The 18,502-nt window shown below is 48.9% G+C and overlaps 1 protein-coding gene and 1 pseudogene across 2 annotated transcripts; one reads left to right on the top strand and one right to left on the bottom strand.

Moving 5' to 3' along the window:
- Positions 1–2,775: 2,775 nt before the first annotated feature.
- Positions 2,776–7,686, bottom strand: LOC113595293 (multidrug and toxin extrusion protein 2-like; annotated as a pseudogene).
- A 3,652-nt stretch (positions 7,687–11,338) lies between these two features.
- LOC106974703 (free fatty acid receptor 2) lies at positions 11,339–13,868 on the top strand. Of its 2 annotated transcripts, none has more exons than XM_027044826.2 (2): positions 11,339–11,477; positions 12,469–13,868. In XM_027044826.2, exon 2 carries the CDS (start codon positions 12,476–12,478, stop codon positions 13,463–13,465), a length of 990 nt encoding a protein of 329 aa, XP_026900627.1. In that variant the 5' UTR covers positions 11,339–11,477; positions 12,469–12,475; the 3' UTR covers positions 13,466–13,868. The 2 variants fall into 2 exon arrangements, with proteins under 2 accessions (XP_026900627.1, XP_053066770.1); XM_053210795.1 differs by lacking the exon at positions 11,339–11,477 and adding an exon at positions 11,487–11,961.
- The last annotated feature ends 4,634 nt before the right edge of the window (positions 13,869–18,502 follow it).

The raw sequence follows: 18,502 nt of genomic DNA on the forward strand, positions 1-18,502 counted from the left end.
ACCAATTTCCGTTTCTGATAAACACAAACTGTACTTTCTATAGTCTGTGTTAAGAAAATCAGGGCTTTCCCTTCTGGAAAACTACAATTCTCAAACCACATGTACTACCGTTTTCCCCACCCAGGAATTTCTGACACTTTCCCCCATGCCTCTTGAGATTCTCTGGTGAAATCTGAGTTTCCTAAGATTCTGCAAACTGGACAGAAACCCTGGCAGTTCCCATGATGCCACACCTGGTGGGGCCAGGGGGTGGGGGGACAAGGTGCATACGGGACAGAAGCAGGTAAAGGGGAGGAAAGCAGAGGAAAGGCTGGGCTGGAAAAGGAACAGAGCACCGGTTTCACCCTGAGCTGGCTTGACTTCTGCAGGATCAGCCAGCACCTGACTGCAACACATCACAGCTTCACTGAGGAAACCCGTAACACTTCCACCGTGAAAGACTCTCTGCCCTTCCTCCTTGGCTCATGGTCAACACTGAAAGGCAGTCCAAGCTAACAGCCAGCTGCCTTCTGCTGTTTCAAAGGAGGCCTAAGCCGCTCAAAGCTACCTGGAGGTCTGGGCTGGAAGCTGCGTGTGGCCAAGGGGACCGAGGGTGGGGAGATTATTAGTCCTGTTCTTGGTCTGAAGGTCAGTTTTACAGGGACAGCAGACAGAGAAGCGGGGTGGGGGAGAAAGGTCGGACAGCCTCTTCAAGATTCTATAAATAAAGGAACAGTCTCCTCCCAAGTTCTTAGTCCTGTTTCACCATCAAATCCAGATCCTTATAAACATGCATGCTCATAAATACTAAATGCCAGTGAATTCCATAGAGAGCAACAGTAGACGATATTTCCCCCCTATTCTCTGTGTATCCAAAGTGGTTAAATACAGGTAGGGAGGGAGGGGTTAAACATGACAGCCCCTGGGATCTGGGGTTAGAGCATGAACCAGAACACGTGGAAGGGATCCCAGGGAACTAGGGTGGAAGGTCATTCCGTCATGGGTTCAGGGAAAGAGTGAAGGCCCAATGGCAGGAAGCCTGGTGACCATACAGACACTTTAAGGGAAGCAGATGACATGATCTTATACCTTTGCCTATGCCCTTGTACCCTCCTGTGTGGGATTTCTACGACTTCTACAGGCTGCTGGGAGAGATGGTTCTAACCTGGATCCTCCTAGCACAGGGGGAGCAGAGTCCAGCAGTGAAGACCATGGACTCCTGAGCCAGACTGTCCGGCTCCCTAGCTCAGAGTTCAGCTCTTCCATTTACCAGCTGTCTGACTTTAGGCAAATTTTTTAACCCCCACCCCCATACCTCAGTTTTCTCATCTATAAAATGGGGATGAGTGTGCCAAACTCATAGAATTTTTTTATTGCCTATATTCCCTATGCTGTACTTTTCACCCCCATGGCTTATTTATTTTATAACTGGATGCTGTACCTCTTAATCCCCTTCAACCTATTTCGTCCGTCCCCACACTTCCTCTCCTCTCTGGCAACCACCAGTTTATTCTGTTTATGAGTCTATTTCACAGAACGTTTTCAGGATTAATGAGTTCATCTTTACAAAGCTCTTAGCATAGTGCCTGACACACAGTATCAGAATGGGCAGTAAATGCTGGGGCTGGTGTACTCACTTCCTGTGTCTGCTATAACAAATTGTCACAAACACAGTGGCTTAACACCACAGAAATTTAGTCTCTGATAGTTCTGGAGGTCAGAAATCCAAAACCAGTATGGTGGTCTAAGGAAAACCTATTCCCTGCCTCTTCCATCACCTGGTGGCACTGGCATTCGTTGGCTTGTGGTCTCATCACTCCAGTCTCTGCCTTGGTGATCCTGTCATCTTCCCCTCTTCTGTCTGTCTGAAATCTCCCTCTGCCTCCTTCTCATAAGAATATCTGTGATCGGGGTGCCTGAGTGGCTTAGTTGATTAAATGTCTGACTTCGCCTCAGGTCATGATCCCGTGTTCATGAGTCTGAGCCCTGCGTCAGGCTCTGTGCTGACAGCGTGGAGCCTGGAGCCTGCTTCGGATTCTGTGTCTCTCTCTCTCTCTGCCCCTCCCCTGCTCGTGCTCGCTCTCTCTCTCTCTCTCTCTAAAAAAATAAATAAACATTAAAAAAAAAGAGTATCCCCAATGACCTCTGAGGACCACACAGATTATGCAGGATAACCTCCCCACCATAAGATTCTTCGTCATACCCGCAAAGTTCTTTCTCCCCATGTAAGGTGACATTCATAGGTTCCAGGGATTAAGACACGCATATCTTTTAGGGGGACCGTTATTCAGCCACCACAGCTGGTATTATTGGCCAGAGGCCTGGAGTCTGATTAATAGCAAGCAGGTGGACCGAGTAAAGGAAGGAGAGGTCTCTGCAGAGGGAGGTCAGGGTATGGTTACCAGCAGTGGGTGGCAAAACCCACGATGCCCACTAAGGAATCCAAAAGGGGCAGGACTGAAGAATACTCCTGAGATGCTAGTTCTGGGCTGCACTTCTTGTTCCTCCCCTTCAGTGGAGCACCGGCACTGGGGATGTGGGGGGCAAGGCTGCAGAACTGGAGGACACTGCTTTTCTTTTTTAACTTTTTTAAAATTTACTTTGAGAGAGAGGCAGATCATAAGTGGGGGAGGGACAGAGAGAGGGGGAAACACAGAATCTGAAGCAGGCTCCGGGCTCCCAGCTGTCAGCAGAGGCCGACGTGGGTCTTGAACTCATGACCCATAGATCACGACCTGAGCCGAAGTCGGACGCTTAACCAACTGAGCCACCCAGGCACTCCCTCACAGGCACACATTTTCAATTTTAAGGTGTTTATTTTATAAAAGTTTATATGGCAATACCTGAGACAGCACCAGAACAGGCACTTAATACACACTCACCGACAAGATTAAATACGTTAACAGAGAAATACAAACAAAACTGGATCAGCAATCAAGTTTAGAAGGCAATGAACTCTCCCAAAAGAAGGAAGACATTCAGTGTAAGAGTACAGAACACTTAGGGCAGGGAAAATCAAATCTACAGCCTTAAAACCCATGGTAGAGTTAATGTTTGGGAGAAACTCAGAATTACAACTCCTTTCGTGATCTCCAACAGGATAGTGCAGATTCTCAGGATAACTAAGAAAACATCACTGATATCCTTTCCATTCACAATCGGGAGAGAAACCACTGTGCGCATGACAGGGTCACCTCCCAGGCTTCATGTATCTCAAGAATTATCGTGTCTAGTGTGTGGGCTGCCGCTAATTCTTCTGTTTTAGCCACGCTCGCTGAAAAACTCTTATTAAACTTCCTGCTAAAAGAGCAGCAACATCAACAGCTAGAGCCATTCCACGATAGAAAATCAGTTGCTTCACTGTCAAAACATCCCCAACGGTGGCCACCGCATACCGGTTGTTTTCTTCTATTACCCTTAGCTGGGTCTGGCTCTCTGATCTGACGATATGATATCAGGCAAAATCGCTCCATCGGTGACTTCTTTTTCCAACACAGGCAGATCTGTTGGTGTGGCGTGGTCTCTTTGATCCCTTTCACCCCAGCTCGAACCCGTGCCTGCTCTGCGACTCTCTTCCGGTTTGTCCTCCAGACGAGCACCAGACAGAAAAGGGCTTGAAAGAAGACACAGACTATCAATCCAGACCAGAGACCTATTATCCCAAGTTTTGCGGCAAACACCAGAGATACTCCGATGGGAAAACCAAACACATGATAACCGATGGCGTTCACGATAGCACCAATCTTCTGTTTTCCTATACCTCGTAGGATTCCACCACAGGTGCCTGCAAGGCCATCAAATAGATGAAAGGGAGCAAAAATAGGCATCACTTGGCTCACAAGGTAAAATAATAGCTCTGTCTCTGGTAAATATATAGGCAATCACATCCTTCATCGCCGAAAGTAAAATGCCCACGACAAGAGTACAGACACCCGCACACAGGAGAACGGTGATGCTAGAGTCCCGAGCCTGCTCGGCATTCCCTGCCCCCAGAGCCTTGCCCACTCGGACACTGGCCACCACACCAAAGCCAAGGGGCACCCTGTAGGCTACAGAGGCCAGTTCGTAAATGATGGCCTGGGCCCCGAGCTCTGTCACGCTAATCAGTCCTGCAAGGAAACTTCCGATCTCAAAGGTCCACTATTCAGTGCACACCATGAACATACTGGGGACAGCCAGCTGGATGTAGGAGCCCCATTCTTGGAAACAGTCCCAAGTCCACCCTCTCCAGGTATTGATGTGGATTTTTTCCCACCGCATGTACAGGAGAAGGAGAGCACACAGGAGGAACTGGGAAGTGCTGTCTGCCCAGGCAGATCCTACCACTCCAAGGTCCAGGGCATAGAGCAGGAGGGCATTCATGCCCACACTGATCACATTTGCTGCAATCCCAGTGACACCTGAGGCATGATGATGCCCTGACTTTGTAAATATCTTGTCTGCAGCTGAAACAGGAACGCTGCAGGAAGAGCACGAACGAAAATCATCACATAAATCTGGGCTATCCTGGAGACTTCGGGTTCTTGTTTTAAGAGCAGGAGGATACGGTCCGTATTGATGAAGATGGCCCAGCAAGGAAAGCAACACAGCATCAAGATGAGGATTCCTCTTTGGAGTGTGATTCCCCACGCGTTTTAGATTCTTGCCTCTGAAGGACTGAGACATCAGCCTGTCACAAGCGGAGGCCAAGCCAGTTCCAACTGAAATCCCAATAACATTCACCACCGATACCGCAAGAGTAACGGCATCCAGCTCGACGTTGCCCAGATGCCCACAGACATGGAACTGACGACGCTAATCAGGAAGATCATCAACTGGGCCAGGAACACCGAGCCCACTAGGGTCGCCAGAGCGGCTGCCTCCTGCCGCACGTCGGCTCCGCAGGCAGCCGTGCCAGCGAGGGGCGTCAGGGCGGCTCGGTGCCTTCCCGGGGCGCGGCGGCGACGGCGGCTGCAGGGGGTTCCGTGCCGGTGCGGGGTGGAGGACACTGCTCTTGACTTGAATCACGGGAAAGGCCGGACAAGCAGCATCTAAAAGACGACAGGGGCACCTGGGCGGCTGAGTCAGTCAAACATCTGACTCTTGATCTCAGTTCAGGTCATGATCTCATGGTACATGAGTTTGAGCCCCACGTCAGGTTCTGTGCTGACAATGAGGAGCCTGCTTGGGATTCTCTCTCCCTCCCTCTCTCTGCCCCTCCCCCACTCACGCTCTCTCTCTCTCTCTCTCTCTCTCAAAACAAATAAATAAACATTAAAAAAAAAGATATTTAAAAGAGGGTGCAAGCGGGGAAGGACAATACGCAAACCAATGGTGGGGGGGGGGGCGAAATGTGCCAGCACAGGACAGCAATGAGATCTCAAAGTCTACTTGGATATACCGGTCTAGAATCTTCTTTCTCACTCCCCCAGAGAGCTCCATTTCTCTCTGGTGTCCTGTAGCTCTTCCCACAGTGTTATTTTATCTAAAGTTGCAGACCCCAAATCCACTGATCTCTGCCTGCACTGCCACATTCTCCTGAATGCCTGCCATCACCAGTTCTCCCCTGGGTGGCCCCGACCACTTCTATTCTCTCTCCACTTCTGACGTCATCCCTCTGGAGACCATGCAGATCATTCCTCACACAGCAGCACACACATCCTACATCTCATCACGTCACTCTCCTCTTACGGCCCACAAGTGACTTCCTACTGCTTACGGATGGAATCCCAAGTCCTTACTAACACCCGTCTGGTCATCCACGGTCACGGCTCTAGCTTACCATGCTCCAGTCACACCAACCTCTCTGCCTCCCTCCTCCACTGCCCATGAACGTGCGCGTACATGCACGCGCGCGAGCACACACACACACACACGTGCCTTCTGCCTTCCTGCACCATCTGCCAGCTCCCCCACCCAGACCCCTCCTCTGCCGGAGTCTCACAGTGGCCAGCCCCAGAATCCGGCTCAACCTCTCAGGTGTCGGCTAACAGTAACTGCAGAGATGGCCTCCCCGAAGCCTCTGGCCAAGGAAGTCCCTGCCACGTGATGACCACTGCCATCGCCCCGTTTCACTTCCTTCACAGTGTCTCTCTCTGCATAAAGACTCCCGTGGCACATATGCTCACAATCTCTATGCTCTAGCATGTAACCACCCTCCGGGAGTGTGAGACCGTGTTTATCTTTTTGACCCTGCGCTTGGCACAGATCCCACCACGTCCTAGAGAGCAGGCACATTTTCGTTGAACGAATGAATGAAACAACAGCTCTTCATTTACCGTTAGTGCCTTCCCCTTCCCTTTTGAATATTTTATACCCATACCTCCCTCATATTTGCTAAGCAGGATCTATGTCATAAAGACACATTAGCTTGAATTATCAATACTGGCGATGAGGAAAGATCCAGGCACCTTCCCGCAAAAGTAACGGGAGTGCCTTAATCTACAAAAGAGCTCGCAAGTGATTCCCAGCTGGGATTTCTTATGACGGTCCCAGAAGAAGCTAAAATGAGGCAACTGCAAACAAGTAACTCAGAGCTTGTGAAAATGGATTTCTCTCCATTCCAATTCTTCCGCTTATCCATCCACACATCATCCAAGAAATAATTATCAAGTGTCCAATATGTGCCAGGCTCTATGCCAGACCCTGGGGATACAATGGTGAGAAAAACAGCCATGTTCCCTGCCTTCACGGATAGTTTCACAAGGGAGATGGACACTAAGCAAATCCTCACATGATAAAGGTATTATAACAAACTGAGATACACATGTGCTGTGAAGGAATTGTAGAAGATGCTACGACGGCAACAAATAATTACAAAATAAAGTCTTAAAAATTCAACTTGTAAGAGCACCAAAAATAGCTAAGAATCAATGCAAGAAATGATGTGTAAAACCTCTCTGCTGAATACGTGGAAACACTGCTGAGAGAAATTCGACACCTAAAGAAATGGAGATATGTCATGTTTCCTCGACTGGCAGGCCCAGTGTGATTCCAATGTGGACAGTTCCAAATTGATTTATGCCTTCAACACAGTCCCAGTCAGAACTCCAGCAGGCTTTTTTGTAGAAACTGATTTCTCTGGAAATGCAAATGACCTGGAAGAGCCCAAGCAATCTTAGAAAACAACATGAAGTTAGAGGACTTAACACTTCCTGATTCCAAGGCTTCTTATAAAACTACAGTCATCGAGACGGTGGGAGATGGTAAAAGGAAAGACGTTAAGGATTGATAAGAAACAGACCCACTCAGATACAATCAATTCGTTCTCAGTAAAGATACCGAGGAAATTCAACAGGATGTGGGGCTGGATAGGTAGGTAAGGATTTCTTAGAACATGAGAGCACAAAACATAAGAGGAAAACAAAATAAGCTAGACTTTGTCAAAATTCAAAATTGTTTTGTTCTTCAAGAGACCATTAAGAAAATGGAAACACAAGGCATACAGTGGGAAAAAATATAATACCCATAATCTAACAGATGACCAGTACCCGGAACATAAAAAAGAGGCACAATGTCAACAGTCATCAGGGAAAAGCGAATTAAAACCACAACGAGATACCGGGGCCTGTAATCAGAATGCCTAAAACTTAAGACTAACACCTGTCAAGGGGCTGGTGATGCTGTGGAACAGCTGGAATGCCCGTACATCGCTGGCAGGAATAGCAATGGTACAGCCACTTTGGTAAACTGGCAGTTCCTTAAGAAGTTGAACAAGAAGTTGACCATACGGCCTAGCCAATATACTTCTAGGTATCTGCCCAAGAGAACTGACAGTACATATTTGCACCAAGATCTAAACAACAATGTACACATAGCAGCTTTATTCACACTAGCCGAACACTGAAAAACAAAAAAATACCCAAATGTCTAGCAACAGGTGAATGGATAAATAAAATATGAAATATCCATGAAACAGAATACTATTCAGCAACAGTGCTCCGAGAACATGTACTAAGAGAATCTAACTGCACCTAGGAGGTCAGGGAGGGCTTTCTTAAGAAGGAAGCGGGCATCTGAAAGAAGGCTGGGGACTGACTGGGAAGAGGACTGGGTCATAAGAAATAGAGCGCTGCAGGCAAAGGCTGGGTCATGAGCCCCCGGCAGAGGGAAGGTGGCACGTTTATGGAAGCGAGAGATGGTCTTGCAGAGACAGCAAGGAGAGAGAAGAGACGTATGAGCTTAGGCTGGAAGTTGGCAAGGGCCATGCCGAGCAGGCCTTATAGGCCTTGTTAAGAGTTTTGACGTTGGGGCGCCTAAGTGGCTCAGCTGGTTGAGTGCCAGACTTCAGCTTAGGTCATGATCTTGTGGTTCGTGAGTTTGAGCCCCGGGTCAGGCTCTGTGCTGACAGCTCAGAGCCTGGAGGCTGCTTAGGATTCTGTGTCTCCCTCTCTCTCTCTCTCTGCCCTCCCCTGCTTGTGCTTTGTCTCTTTCTCTCTCTCAAAAACAAATAAACATTAAAGAAATTTTTTTAAAGAGTTTTGATGTTTATCCTCAAGGCAATAAGAAACCTCAGAAAGGATTTTAAACAAGAGGGTGGTATAAGTGGCTTGATATTTTTAAAATATCCCACTAACTACAGTACGGAGAACTGACTGTCAGGATGTGAGTGGCTGGGAAGGAGCTGGTCACGGCCCCTGCCAACCTCCTGGTAATAGACTCTGGCTTACGCTGACACGGGACGATGGAGACGGAGAGAGACGGATGCCTTCAATGGGCTCTGAGAGTGTGGGACTGCATTCAGGGGATAAGGAAGAAGACGGTGTTGAGACGGACTCCAAGATTATGGCTCAGGGGATGGAATGGGAAGAGATCCCATGCCCCAACAGGGAGAATGCTGGAAGAAGGCCTAACTTGTTGGGGAAGGTCAGCTCTAGACACACTCAATTTGAGATGCCTGGGAGACATGTGAATGACAGTGTCTCTCAGGCATTTGGACATGTGGATGTGAAGGCTCACAGAAGCCCTGGATAGAGATTCAAAACTGGCTTTTGTGAAGATGGTAACCGACACTACAGAAATGCATGCAACAGGCCAAAGAGCTACACAGGACCAGGATGAGACAGCGCCTGAAGCCAAGTCTTAAGGGACTCGAACATTTAGAGGACGATCAGGGAATGGTGGGCCGGTGAAGGAAACTAAGAAGTGACCTGAGCAAAGTCAGGGAAACCAGAAGAGCATAATATATGAGAATTCACGGAAAGAGAATGTTTCAAGAAGGCTATGGAAACTGTGTGGAAGGCTAATAAAATAGGAAGAAAATGTCCACTGAATTTAGTTGCATGGAGGTCACTGCCAATTGTAGGATGAGCAGGTCCTATGGAACAACAGAGGTATAACCCAGATTCGAGGGGATGGGGGAGGGCGTTGACTGAGGAATAAGGAAGTAGAGAAAGTGATTATACATAAATTTTAGATACGGGCCCAACTTCCTATTCTGACAAGCTGGGCTGTAATAATGATGAAAGAAAGCTGAACTTGGGAGAGATTGTGAAAGACATGGTTTTTGTGAAAGCACAGTCCTTGAATTCGGCCTCAGAGGTTGCATTTCCTTTTCGTGTGACATAGGTGGGTGTTGTGAGTCATGAGCCCCAAGTTTCCTTTATTTTGTTACCTTCATAACTACCCCAAACATGGAGGAGGGGGTTCAGTGGGGCCTCGCCAACACAGGTGACAGGGTGCAGTGACATGAGAACAGGCACAGGCAGGGGACGGACGGGCCAAGGTAAAGCGGCAGTCCTACTCAACATCTGTGTTCAGGAAGTCTCTGCTTTGCCATTAAATCCAGATCCTCATGAATATTTATAGAAAATCATAAAAGCAAAATGATACAAATAAATTTGGGAGCAAGCACAGATGGCAAAACAGAGGCCCCTTCCCTACCTCAAGAGGAAAATAAGTTCTGGCTTGGTTTCCTCCATGTGTGTATCTGGACAGGGCTTTGAAGAGCTTCTAGAGGGGCTACACAGACGGGGGTAGGGGATGAAGAAAGGACAAGGGTGGCGCAGAGGTCAGGTGCAGCCCACAGGGAGAGGGAACACGTGGGGGGAAAGACACCGAGCCTGGGCACAGCTTCCCTGTAAAAGGGACATCAGGCCTCCTGAATCCCTGACACTCCCCCAAGTCAGACGGCATGTCGGTGGTCTCAGCCTCCGGATATTTTACCAAGTGGCTCAGTCACTCGGACGCTGCCAGCAGGCTTCCACTCATGGGTACCCACTAAGTGCTAAGCACTGGCCCCTATGCTTTACATATGCTAGCTCATCCACGCCTCACAGAAATCCTGAGATGGAAGTATTCCCATCCACACTTGACTGAAAAGGAAGTTAAAGTTCAGAAATTTATCTGCCCCACCGGCACCCTGATGTTTATAGCAGCACTATCAACAATAGCCAAAGTATGGAAAGAGCCCAACTGTCCATCGATGCATGAATGGATAAAGAAGATGTGGGGTGTGTGTGTGTGTGTGTGTGTGTGTGTGTGTATACATATACACACAATGGAGTATTACTCGGCAATCCAAAAGAATGAAATCTTGCATTTGCAACTACGTGGATGGAACTAGAGGGTATTATGCTAAGCGAAATTAGTCAGAAAGACAAATGTCGTATGACTTCACTCATATGAGGACTTTAAGATACAAAACAGATGAACATCAGGGAAGGGAAGCAAAAATAATATGAAAACAGGGAGGGAGACAAAACATAAGAGACTCTTAAATACAGAGAACAAACAGCGTTGCTGGAGGGGTTGAGGGAGGGGGGATGGGCTAAATGGGTAAGGGGCGCTAAGGAATCTACTCCTGAAATCATTGTTGCACTATATGCTAACTAACTCGGATGTAAATTAAAAAACAAATTAATTATTAAAAAAAAAAAAGAAATTTACCTGCCCCAAGGTCACAGTGGAGGGACTTGGGTTTGAGCCCACATCTGCATGACTCTAAATCCCACACTATTTCCACCAGAATAAGACACAGGCTAGGTGAAACCAATCTGTCTCAATCAAGAGGGCAAAAGAGACCTGTTGTGGGCAGAGGACAGGACACCATACAGGGGAAAAAAAAAAAATTGAAGACTGAAAGAATGTAGGAAACTTCTTTTCTGAAAATGAGAAGAATCACAGAAGAAATTGCCTAGAAAAGAGAAGATAAGATCATCTGACTTGAGAAATGGGAAAAATGCCTGCGATTGAAAAAAGAATTCAGGACCTAGGGACAGAGAATCTGGGTTTGGCAGGCAGAGTGAGGGTCTCTGGGGGGCGGGGAACGAAGATGCTGGCGGCGGGTGCCCATCCTTCAGGTTTGAGAGGAGACAGTGCTCAATTACTGACCTTCCCCTCTCCAGTCACATGACTCACGCTAGTATAAAAGCTTTCTACCAGCAGGTTCCTTACAATTTTTTTTTCCTGTGTGAAATGGGCAGTAGCAGTGGCTAAAGCCCTGTTCCTCTTTACCAGAAGCTTTCAGACTTTCCTTCAGGACTAATCCCAAGAAGCCACCTATCTGGACTGCAGACAAGGCAAGCAGCTAACCCAGTGCTTGTGCTATGGGCAGTAACGCCAGGATCTGGATTGGAGGGGGAGATGCTGGGGGGCTGACGCAAGTCTGTGAGGAACTGGAGACAGGAGCCAGTGTAGGTGGGATCAAGGAAACAGGCCGGGACATCAAGCCCAGAGAGGGAGGATGGAGGGGCCGGGCTGCATATGGGCAGCGAGGGTTACAAGCCAAATGGAAACTGAGTTGACCCCGTTAAGAGTTCTTCTGTTTATAGTCAAAACACCGGGCTCTGAAGCCAGTTGCTACCTGTGGGCTTTCCTAAATGTTCTCTAGAGTCTTTTAGGGGGCAAGCCCCAAAAGACAGTACTGGCTCACCCTTCCTCCCCTCTGTCCCTCCCTACATATCACTAGCTTCCTTTTTCCAATGCAGTCCCAGAGTCCGGTATAGGTCAGGAGAGGAAAAGGTGGAGGAGAATCTGTGTTCTGCAAAAGGAGAGGAAAATGGGGTAGGGAGATGGGCTGGGGGCCGGGCACCTGCTTCCTGGGCGTGTGGCAGGGTCCTGTGGCAAGCCGGCACTGGGTCTCAAGGCCTGGGTTTGTTTTCCTGGCATGGGTGCTCCTGACAGACGGCTCACGGCTCTCTCCCCGTGAGATGCCTTTATGAGATGCCTTTCCCTCCGCAGGTCTCTGACTAAGGGACCCAAGGAAAGTTACGAACTGATAACAGTAACTTCCTGTATCTGTGAGGAGAGGAGAAAGCCAAGGGTTGGTCCCCCCCGAGAGACACATGATGGCGAACGTAATAACTCCTGCTTAATATCCCGCCCCAGGCAAAGTCAATAATTGCTCTGGGCTGTTCTGGCAGGTGGTGTAAGCAAAGCAGTGGTGGCAACAGAAAGGTCTGGCCTGGGAGGCAGAGTGCGGCAGGGAGGACGTCCGCGGCCTGAACCAGGCGAGGGTCCGTGGGCTGTGAGTGGCACCTCCTGACCCTGCCTTTTTCCGTCCTCTTCCAGAGCAACCATGACAAACTGGCGCAGCTCCGTCATCCTCACGGCCTACATCGTCATCTTCCTCACCGGTCTCCCTGCCAACCTCCTGGCCCTGCGGGCCTTCGTGGGGCGGGTCCGCCAGCCTCACCCTGCACCCGTCCACATCCTCCTGCTCAGCCTGACGCTGGCGGACCTCCTGCTGCTGCTGCTGCTGCCCTTCAAGATGGTTGAGGCCGCCTATAACTTCCGCTGGCATCTGCCCGAGCTGCTCTGCGCCCTCACAGGTTTCGGCTTCTACAGCAGCATCTACTGCAGCACGTGGCTCCTGGCGGGCATCAGCATCGAGCGCTACCTGGGAGTGGCTTTCCCCGTGCAGTACAAGCTGTCCCGCAAGCCTGTGTACGGAGTGATTGCTGCCGTGGTCGCCTGGGTCATGTCCTTTGGTCACTGCACCATCGTGATCATTGGTCAGTACTTGAACTCAACCCAGCAGACCCCAAACACGAATGGAATCACTTGCTATGAGAACTTCACCGAAACGCAGCTGAACGTGGTGCTTCCGGTGCGGCTGGAGCTGTGCCTCTTCCTCTTCTTCGTCCCCATGGTGATCACCATCTTCTGCTACTGGCGCTTTGTGTGGATCATGCTCACCCAGCCCCACGTGGGGGCCCAGAGGCGGCGCAGAGCTGTGGGGCTGGCTGTTGTGACCCTCCTTAATTTCCTGGTGTGCTTCGGGCCTTACAACATATCCCACCTGGTGGGGTATTACACGAAGAAAAGCCCCCCGTGGCGGGTCGAAGCCGTGGTGTTCAGTTCCCTCAATGCCAGTCTGGACCCCCTGCTCTTCTACTTCTCTTCATCGGCTGTGCGCAGAGCCTTTGGAAAAGGGCTGCAGATACTGCGACATCAGGGCTCCTCCCTGTTGGGACGCAAAGGCAGAGAGACAGCGGAGGGGGCGAGTGGGGACAGGGGTGTGAGTCAAGCCGAGGGAGCACCGAGTTCCGACTTCACTACAGACTAGGGGGATCCTGGACCTTTGGAGGCACTCTGGGTTACCTAAGAATTGAGCAGGCTGGGAGAGTGGGAGCACGGGTCAGGAATCCTCAGCCCTGATCCACTACTGGGGCTGTGAAAACCTCTCTCGGCAGCTTGGTGTCCCCTCCTGACTGAAGTTTCCAGCCCAAAGGAGCACAGCTCTGTGACAAAAAGAAGAAATGGCTAGGCACAGAAGCACCATCAGACCAGGGTTTCAGAAGCAACGTAGCTAATACAAATCCAGTCCCTGTGACGTAGCCGGCAGCTGGGGATGACTGGGCTCAAGCGGAGTCCTTAAAGCAATCTTGCTATAAGCTTTGAACAACACCTAGATGCCGGTCTAGCTGTGGATACTGGAAAGAAGCCAACGGGAAAGAGGTGGATGAGAATACCAAGAATACCAAGACTGAGAGAATACCAAGAATGAGAAGACTCAGGAAGGTTATAAACCAAGGGGGGGCGGGGATTAAGAGGGAGGACTGGAGACTCAGGCCTCTGATGATCTAGGTTTGCACTGTATCTATCGCTTCCACTTGCTGCTTTGTAAGTATGCTCCAGTCGCCTTCGTGTGTGTATCTTGTCTCCCTGCGTCAAACCTGCCGGAGGTCTGGGTCTTGTCTTCCCCCTCCCTGGCACCCCACACGGGTCAGGACGCAGCCTGGCACCCATCAGTCAGAGGTCAACACCGGCGAGCCCAGGAGCAGACAACCTGGCCTGGCAGACTGAAAATAAAGACCGTAAAACTCTGCAGCGAGTGTCCACAGTTTTTGTACTTTTCTGCAAGGCTGGGGTGGGCGAAAATGCGATGAAGAAGCACAGTCAGCAGCACGGGGGGAAGGGGATGCATGGGAAACCACAGAAATAGCTGAAGGTCAGGATGTAATGAGTAGAGTGACTGTCGGGGCTGGTGGGATCCTGTTTTAGATTTGGTGAATGGAGACGGGACCTAGAAAGGGGATGTGAGGTGAATCCTGACTTCATGTTATCAGCTGCATCTCAGGGGCCTAAAAAACGTAACCCTCCGGCTTAGAAGCCTGCAGAGTTTTCCTACTGTCACGAGTTCTCCTCCAGCAACTCCTATCCTATCATTCCATTACCTACTTTGTATCCTCTCTCCCTGCCCAATCCCACCTTCCTAACTCATCTCTCCCCAAGAAGGAGCCCTGGCCCACTGTCTCTGGTTAACTGATCCCAGCCCCAGCCTGGCGGTCGGCAGAGGCTCTACATCAGAACTGTACGAAGAGGTACAAAAATAGTACATGCCCCCCCCAGCCCCCCACCCCATGCCAATCTCCTGACTCTTTGAGGGTGGGCCAGCGGATGAGCCTTTAAAAGCCCCCCAGTGATTACTCTAGGCAGCTCGGGAAAGGAATCCCTGGCCTCACTCAGGGGCCCAATCTGTCCAAGAAAATATTCTTCAGAGAGACCCTTCCTATTTGTAAGTCCCTCTCGCCACAACTCCATACTCCCTCATCTTCTGATTGCTTACTTTTCCCACTGTTATAAAACCCCACTCAAAATTCACTTTCTCCAGAAAGACTTCCCTTCTAATTCCCACCCAACTGAGCTCCATTTCTGTTTTCCTTCCTCAAACACCACTGGACTGCTGTAAAAGCCCCAGCTTCACAGTCGCTTCTACTTACTAAGCTGTCCTTGGGCAAGTCCTGACCCCTAGCCTCCCTTTCAAAACCATAATCATGAGGATGATGTATGCCTCCCAGGGTTATTCTGAAATTCCAGTTGAGACTGTGTACATAAAGTTGCTGAGAAATTTTACAGTATCACTTAGCTCTGAGACCAAACAAAACGAAACACCAATATGCCCCAACTTAAAAGAAATAAGGTAAGTAAAAATTAGAAATGATGGAAATCGTATATTAGATAGGTAACCATATAGGATGGTTTAACAGTAATGTGTGAGAAAAAAAATCTGGGATTTTTCTGCTGACTGTACATCTGGGATGTATTACACCTCCCGAGAAAGCTTATTTGATTTGGGGTGGCATTAAAAGAAATAGAGCCTAAACAAGCCAAGACTAATCCCATTTCACTGAGGTCTTAATCAGTAGCATGTTCAGCACCTGACCTACACATTATTTTTTTAAGACATTAACTCAGGAGTGCCTGGCTGGCTCAGTCAGTAGAGCATGAGACTCTTGATCTCGGGGTCGTGAGTTTGAGCCCCATGTTGGGTATAGAGATTACTTAAAAATAAAATCTTAAAAAAAAAAAAAAAAAAAAGACACTAACTCAGGGAATCAAGCCCAGAAGAATTAACCAAAATGTTTTGGAGAGTTGAAACCATATGACGGTGATGACTGAATAAATGCCAGCCACTATTCCAGAGAAGTAGCCTAAGATGATGGAGGGAATTTTCGAAGGTCAACAAGTGAAAGACAGTTTAAATCCAGGTCTGCCTTTCTCTAAAGCACCTGCTTTTTCGTTGACTCAAGAGAAGCAAGTAAGAGAATGTTGGATATGTGGCTGAACCAAGGTGAGGTCCAGCTCATGGAAGACACATTCTGTGTAGCTCACGGGGGAAGAACAAGGATCACAGGCAGAAGAAGCAGGGAGCTGCATCTCAAACAGTCAGGGCTGTTTAAAATGGAACTGAGCTAGGGGTGCCTGGGTGGCTCAGTTGGTTAAGCATCTGACTTCGGCTCAGGTTATGATCTCACAGTTCATTAATTTCAAGCCCCACGTCAGGCTCTGTGCTGACAGCTCAGAGCCTGGAGCCTGCTTTGGATTCTGTGTCTTCCTCTCTCTCTGCTCCTTCCTCATTCATGTGCTTGTGCTCTCTCTCTCTCTCTCAAAAATAAACAAACACTTAAAAAAAAATTTTTTTAATGGAACTAAGCTAACTCAACAAGGTAGTCACCCCCCAGTTCCAGAAATACTGAAGTGGAAAACAGAAAATACCTATCCTGGAACATTGAGGAAACGGACACACCTGGTAAGAGCTGAACCAGTTAAGTGTCAAACCCTTTCCTGCTCAGAGATTCCCAGGGTTTCAGACACATGGCTGCTCTTGCCAATCACAGAAGCGCAAGAAAATCTCTGGTCTGAGATTTTCATGGTGAACCTTTTGCTGCTCACTAACACGTCTTTGATCTGCATGAAGTCATATGATACATAGCACATTTCTTCCCTGGGAAATTAATAGCTCATTTGTCCAACAAATATGTATGGGTTACCTACTAGAAGCCAGATACTTTTCCAAGGGCTGGAGATGCAGAGTGTATAAGAGACAAGGTACCTGACCTCTCGGGGCTTCCATTCCAGTGGGGAAAAACAGTCAATAAGCAAGTAAACACATAAGCAAGGAAATTCCAAAATGTGCAACTGGTTTTTACAACTGGACTAAAATAGAAACGTGGGGGAAAGTACAATGAGACGTTAAGGGAGTTTCGAAGATTCTCCTGAGTCAGTGATATTCAGCTGAGAACTGAATGATGAGAAGGAGTTGCCATACAAAGCCCCATGGGAAGAACATTCTAGAAATAGGAACTGCTGATGCAAAGGGAGGGAGGAGGGAGAAAACCTTAGCTTCTCAAAGTCTGAAAGAGGGCCAGTGTGGGGCTAGAGCAATGCTCTGCAAACGTAGGCATGGAGAGTTTGCTAAAGCACAGATTACTGTCCTCCCTCCCCACAGTTGCAGAATCAGTAGGTCTGGGATGGGACCCAAGAATCTACCTCGAACAGTCCCAGGTGATACTGATGCTGGTGGTCAGTGACCACTTTTTGAGAACCACTGGGCTGGCATACAGCGACCTGGGGAGAGAGCCATACAAGATGAAGCCGAGGAGGTCAGCAGGGACCAGACCACGCCAATCTTTTAGGCCACAAATAGTCTGAATTTATTCTAAGAGCTTTGGAGACCATTCAAAGGTTCTAAGCAAAAAAGCAGAATGGTCTGATTTCCATTTTAAGACAATCACTCTGATATCTGTGCCTACCACTGAAGGGAGATGGTTGTTAGGAACAAGGAGATAACGCACAGGACAGATCTAAGAACTGTAACATACTACAGCGAGCATGCGGGGTTTTCACCCGACTGGTAGCTCCCTGAAAGTGGGGGCTGTGCCTTCTACCATTAGAACTGTCCAAGGACCAAATAGCCAGGAGGAGGCCCCCATAAGTTATCACGCATCCACCTGACAAATGCGTGCGCCTCATGTGTGCTAGAAAATGTTTAAAACAACTAGGTTGGGGGATTTGTTGGCAGTGGAGTGGGTAAGAGCAGGGTGGAGGACGGTGAAGCCCTGATTTGTAGCACTTGCCAACTTCTGTTGGGCCGATTTCTACCAACACGGAGATGCCGAACGCGGGTCTGGCAAGTGATGTCAATGAGCAGTTCTTGCAAGCACATCACTGGATATACCTCCCGGCACGTATGCTCAACTGGCAGACAGATCACGTCCTATTTGAGAAAACAATCTCTCTCCCTGGCTACATATAGTACAGGGCTCTGGCACAGGGACTTCTCAATAATAAACACTAGCTGAATGTGGCTGGCTGGGCCCGATCCAAGAGCATCCGGGTGGCTGGTTAGATTGTGAGACTCCCGAGTCCCCTGTAGGATGACAGATGGGTAAACAGAAATATTAGTGCCGGTTAATGAATAACACAGACAGCAGCCCAGAGCCGCTACCAGGAAACCAGGGTGGAGGGAGCTGGCTCAGCCTGACCAGGGGGCCCGACCAGCAGGAAAAGGGAACCTGGCATCAACTATTTCACTTCCTCTTTCTGGAAAAGACGCCGTTGTGCCCCTTCCTCAGAAATTCTCATCTGACCAGAGCCAGAGCTGTAGGATTTTGTGGTGATCACCGTGGTCCAAGGGAGCAGGGGAGCGCGGCGGGGAGGGTCTGAAGGAAAACACAGCCAAGATGCCACAACTGCCTTCAATTCGCCTGCCCCTTTTGGCTCCAGGTTGTCGTCAGGTCTCCTTTTTATCAGCTTCCTCTACCTCCTGTGGTTAAGTACTTCTGCCCCATTTTTTTTCTTTTCATTATTTTTCTCTAGT

Source organism: Acinonyx jubatus, chromosome E2 (genome assembly GCF_027475565.1).
Source record: "Acinonyx jubatus isolate Ajub_Pintada_27869175 chromosome E2, VMU_Ajub_asm_v1.0, whole genome shotgun sequence".
In the NCBI taxonomy this organism is placed as follows: Eukaryota; Metazoa; Chordata; class Mammalia; order Carnivora; family Felidae; genus Acinonyx; species Acinonyx jubatus.